This window comes from Piliocolobus tephrosceles, chromosome 2 (genome assembly GCF_002776525.5).
Source record: "Piliocolobus tephrosceles isolate RC106 chromosome 2, ASM277652v3, whole genome shotgun sequence".
Lineage (NCBI taxonomy): Eukaryota > Metazoa > Chordata > Mammalia > Primates > Cercopithecidae > Piliocolobus > Piliocolobus tephrosceles.
Genome location: NC_045435.1, coordinates 46,744,442 through 46,749,580, shown reverse-complemented (window position 1 = coordinate 46,749,580; position 5,139 = coordinate 46,744,442). Strand labels below are relative to the sequence as shown.

The window sequence follows — 5,139 nt, the reverse complement described above, 5'->3', positions numbered from 1 at the left end:
ACAGTGAAACCTCGTCTCTACTAAAAAATACAAAAAACTAGCCAGGCGAGGTGGCGGGCGCCTGTAGTCCCAGCTACTCGGGATGCTGAGGCAGGAGAATGGCGTGAACCCGGAAGGTGGAGCTTGCAGTGAGCTGAGATCCGGCCACTGAACTCCAGCCTGGGCGACAGAGCGAGACTCCGTCTCAAAAAAAAAAAAGAAAAAAAAGAAGCCCAATATCCATTAGCAGTCACTCCCCAGCCTCCTCACCGCCAGACAACCACAAATCTGTTTTCTGTTTTGGGGGCTCAGAAACAGATACCCCAAAATATGGCAGTATGACACACAGAACTGAAGAAGCCTCAAGGTCTCTCTGACTTCCCCCCACTCCATGCTGGCCTCTCACATTCCCTTATCTGCGTAAAGTCTGGACTCACCAAAGAAGAAAATGATTACCACTTGTCCCTTCCCTGATTTTTTCATTAACTATATTTATATCGCAGGATGAGTGACGTCTGTCAACACACCTGGACAGACTTTTGTCACAAACCATTATCTGCTCTGTGGGCCCAACAGACTTTATCCCAGGCCATTATATGTTCTTCAAGCCCAGTGAATTCCCCTAAAAGTCATTCACTGTCCTAACATCATCCATACTTCCCCATCTCCCTTTCCCCTAAGAAGTGGGGTAGAGAAGCATCCATACCCCATTGGGATATTGGATAGTCAGTCACTCTGTAATTTTTCCCCAGTGCATGCTAATAAATGTGTATTCCGTTTCTCCTCTTAATCTATCTTTTGTAGGCTATGGAATGACTATGGGTGACTATGGAATCAATGGTCTAAAACAGGATATTTTTCAGCAAACCTTCTGAGAATGAATGGAAAGTTTTTCCTTCACCCCTACACTGTCTCTATAGGTTTGCCTATTCTGGATATTTCATACAAATGGAATTATACACTATGTGGTCTTTTGTGACTGGCTTCTTTCACCTAGCATGATGTTTTCAAGGTTCTTCCGTGTTGTAACATGTACCAGTACTTCATTCCCTTTTGTGGCTGAATAATATTCTATTGTGTGGACGCACCACATTTTATGTGTCCGTTCATCAGTTAATGGACACTTGAGTTTTCTTCAGTTTTTGGCTATTATGAATAGTGCTGCTTTGAAGAGTCATGTAGGAGTTTCTGTGTGGGTGTGCACTTTTAATCCTCTTGGATAAGGAACTCTATTTCATTGAAAAATAATGCCTGTGCATGGTAAACAAAACTGCCAGCACCAACCCAAAGTCAGCCCCTTTCCCTCCCCTGGCGGAGCCTCCCTCCCACAGACCAGCTATTCATTTCTTTTGTGTCCTCTCAGAAATGTTTTCTGCATGTAGGCACGTAGGCACAAGGTGAGTGAGCACTCCTGTTCTCCAGGGAGAAGACCAGCCCGCAACTGCTGTGTCTTTCATCCTTCTCCCAGATCAATGCTTCTGGATCTCTCAGCATTGGTGTATAGAGCTGCACTTTTTTTTCCTTTGAGTGACTGTCTCAATAATTGTTTGAATGTGCCCCTGCTCCCCATATTATTCTTATTTTTTGAGACAAGCTCCCGCTGTCACCCAGAGAGTACAGTGGCAGGATCACAGCTCACTGCAGCCTCCACTTCCTGGGCTCGAACGATCCTACCACCTCAGCCTCTTGAGTAGCTAGGACCACAGGCACGCACCACCACTCCTAGCTATTTTCTTTTTTTTTTTTTAAGAGATGGGATCTCCCTATGTTGCCCTGGTTGGTCTTGAACTCCTGGAGTTTCAAGCGATTCTCCTACCTCAGCCTCCCAAATTGCTGGGCCACAGGCTGAAAGTGCCCATTTTTACTGACCTACTAAAGGACATTTAGGCTGCTTCAAATCTTGCATCACTGCAAATATGGCACCCTAAATATGGTTGTGCGCTCATACAATGATTTCTGGGAGTTTAAGTGCTACAGGTGGACTTTGGTACATAGAAAGTGAACTTTTTTGATTGGAAAAGATGGCCCTGAGTTTCCCGATGTTGACACTGAGTCATAGCCACCACTGGGCTCCTCTAGAACCCATGCACAGCATAGATGAGTGCCCAGTAGGGGGGATAGGGATGCTTGCCCACAACCTATTTCCTCCCTTAGACCTGAGAGGTTTGACTATCACTGCCAATTCACCAACCAGTCGATGACTCCATGTGGTCATCATGGAGACCCTTTGCCAACCGGTTTCCATTAAAGTTAAGAACCAAAATAAATTATCCTCTTAAAAACTAATAACTTTTTTTTTTCTTTTTTTTTTTCAGCCCAGAGGTCTTTTATTTATTTATTTATTTTTAGCACCTATTACGCCATGAATTCATAGGGAATAGGTTCCAGCAGCTCAGGCTCCTTCCCATTGGTCCTCACAAAGTGTGCTTCTCTGGGTGGAGCAGGCTGGCGCTTCAGTTGAACCCAGGTACCTTTCTCTTTGGCTTCTTTCTTTTTCTGATCATTTTCCTTCACGCGTTTCAGGAAGCTATCTCGGCTCTTAGAGTGTTTAATGTGCTCAATACGCACATTAATTCTCTTGGCAAGAATCTTGCCCTTAACTTGTTTGTTTACAACAATGCCAACAGCATGCTGGGTAACGTTGTAGACTCTCCCAGTTTTGCCATGGTAACACTTGTGGGGCATTCCTTTTTGAACAGTACCCATTCCCTTGATGTCTACAATATCACCTTTCTTATAGATTCGCATATACGTGGCCAAAGGAACAACTCCATGTTTTCTAAAAGGCCTAGAGAACATATATCGGGTGCCTCTCCTCTTTCCCTTTGTGTTCGTCATTTTGGCGAATTACTGGAAGATGGCGGTTCCGGCCGAAAGGAAAAACTAATAACTTTTAAGAAGTTGGAAACCTACAACTTTAAAACCAGACAGATTTTTTAAAAAATCTTTCTGAATTATAAACTGGGTATCATGTTTTAGACAGTCTTCTTTTTTTTCATCTTGCTAAGTCAAACACAGGCTTTGAAAATAAACCGCATTGAATTTGCACCCACTCAAGGAAGATTTTTTGACAAATCAATTTTATTGTGTGGTGTGCCTTCAAAACTGAGAATCTAGTGAGGCAAACTCTATCCCACCCTGATACTGAATTAGCTGGGTGCCCTTGAGAAGAATGTTTTTTACCTTAACCAGGTGACAGTTTGCTAACAACAAACAGAGGGGTGAGATAAGACTAAGACTCTATGATCTTAAGCTTCTAAACCAAGCTAATCTATATACTTTCATAGGCTTTACCTGCCCACTGGTGGACAGGGAGGCCTTTCTTTTAATATGGAACCTTAACCACAGATAGGGTTTAATCTCAGACTTAACACTCTAAACTTTCTTTGAACTTGAAGTGCAAACAAAGCGCTAATGTCGGATGTAGCCATCTACATGGAATATGAAAGACCCTTTAGGGATGCTGTTTGCCTAAGTAAGCTCCAGAGGCTGGGATTGCCAGTCTCCTTAGCCTGTGCAGGCACCTTTGGCAGAGGTTTCAGGTTGGATATGGGGCTTGGTAATGGCCCATGGATGAATTCATATTCCTCCTGCTGGCTCATTACCAGGGGATAAAGGCACCTCCTGCAGCTCCCAGCAGGTTGGGAGCAGGAAGTGGGATGGTTTGGACAGCAGGAATCTGGCTCCACAAAGGCCACTGAGAAGCCATTGTTCCAGGGCTTCCCGGGGTGCTTTTGTTGGCAATTCCTTCACGTCTCAGCTGAAGCTAAGGTCTTCACCCAGCCACTGATAAACAAAACAGTCGGTGCCAGAATAAGTCCCTGTACACTCCCCTTCAGCCAGTCACTACCCTGCTCAAATGCCTTCAATGACTCCCCAGTGCCCACTAAAGCACTGTGGTGCTCCAAGCTGGCCGCAGTCTGGCCTAATTACCTGGCTATCCTTAATTCCTGCAACTTCTCATTACTGTATCTTGCCCAGCATGTAGCCAGCATCCACTCTGGGTCAGGTACTGTGTTAAGTGCTCTGCAGGCATCTTCCAGGTTCATCTTGATGTGCATGCATTCTAGAAGAAGACCTCATATTATCATGTAGATGAGGAAATGCAGTCACCAAGACGCTAAAGGAGCTTGCTTAATGCCACACAGCCGGGGAGCAAAGGGTCAACGCAAACCCCAACTCTGTGCGCTCTCTGCTGCCCCAGACTGCGGCGATGCCCTGAGTACCAGTGTGGGCAGGGCAGAGTGATGAGGAAGCACCAGTCAGGCGATGAGTGGGGGAAGAATACTCCAGGCAGAGGGAGTGGCAAAGGCACTTCTCTCTCTGAGCCTCAGTTTCCTCACCTGTAAAGTGTGTGCACGTATGCACACCCTTGTGTGTGTGTGTTTGTGTGGAGGTTGGGAGGCATTGCCTTCCAGTTGTCTGAGATTCCCCCAAGAATCTGGAAATGATTGTTGGATGCCTCTTTAAATTTTGTGCCTCTCTTGTCTTACCCCAGCCCTATCAGGCTGCTAGCTGTGATTCCCAATTCAGAAAATAAATAAGTAAACAGACTGAGCAGGATCAGTGAGCTGGGGTGTAGGGAGCATGAGATTGGTGTCTTCTGGCCACAGTCACCTGGACAGCAGGGGCTGTCCCCGTTAGACAGGGTTCCCCTTCTGCTACCCCTTGCTGTCTTGTAAACCTAGTCTGTTTTCACTGATTTTCATCCTCTGCAAGTCCCTTGAAGCCATTGGAGTTTGCAATTCCTGGGCAGCATGTTATGAGGACATGCTATTTAGTTTATGTTCCATTTAATACATCTGCAGTGGCCATGTTACATCTCCTTTGCTGCTTTTTTTTCCCCGGTTTTCTGCTTTCTCTTCCATCATCTCCCACTCTGTTCGCCCATCTTCTCTCTCCTCAGCTCCCCAGAAAATTTCCTTTCCACCCCAACTTCATTCTCTATCATATCATATCTAAACATTATTTGGCATAATAAGTCTTCCAGAAATCAGGGAGAGCTTCAGAGAGGTGAGTAGGGCTCTTGAGTAGGGCTTTGATGAATGAACAGGAGTTCGTTAGGAAGAGAAAGAAGAAAAAGAGCAGGAAACTAAGGTGCTTAAATACAAAGGCTGTATCCATACAGGCCGGATTTGAAGCCTGGCTTAGCCGCTCTAC

At 45.4% G+C, this 5,139-nt stretch overlaps 1 protein-coding gene across 1 annotated transcript; it reads right to left on the bottom strand.

Moving 5' to 3' along the window:
* Nucleotides 1–2,321: 2,321 nt before the first annotated feature.
* Nucleotides 2,322–2,855, bottom strand: LOC111545270 (60S ribosomal protein L21). The gene has a single exon (XM_023216248.3). The coding sequence runs from the start codon at nt 2,815–2,817 to the stop codon at nt 2,335–2,337; it is 483 nt and encodes a 160-aa protein (XP_023072016.1). The 5' UTR covers nt 2,818–2,855; the 3' UTR covers nt 2,322–2,334.
* Between the last annotated feature and the right edge of the window lie 2,284 nt (nt 2,856–5,139).

Bases quoted from the DNA above. Each gene is read 5' to 3' on its own strand.
- LOC111545270 (XM_023216248.3), bottom strand. From the start codon at position 2,817: ATGACGAACACAAAGGGAAAGAGGAGAGGCACCCGATATATGTTCTCT.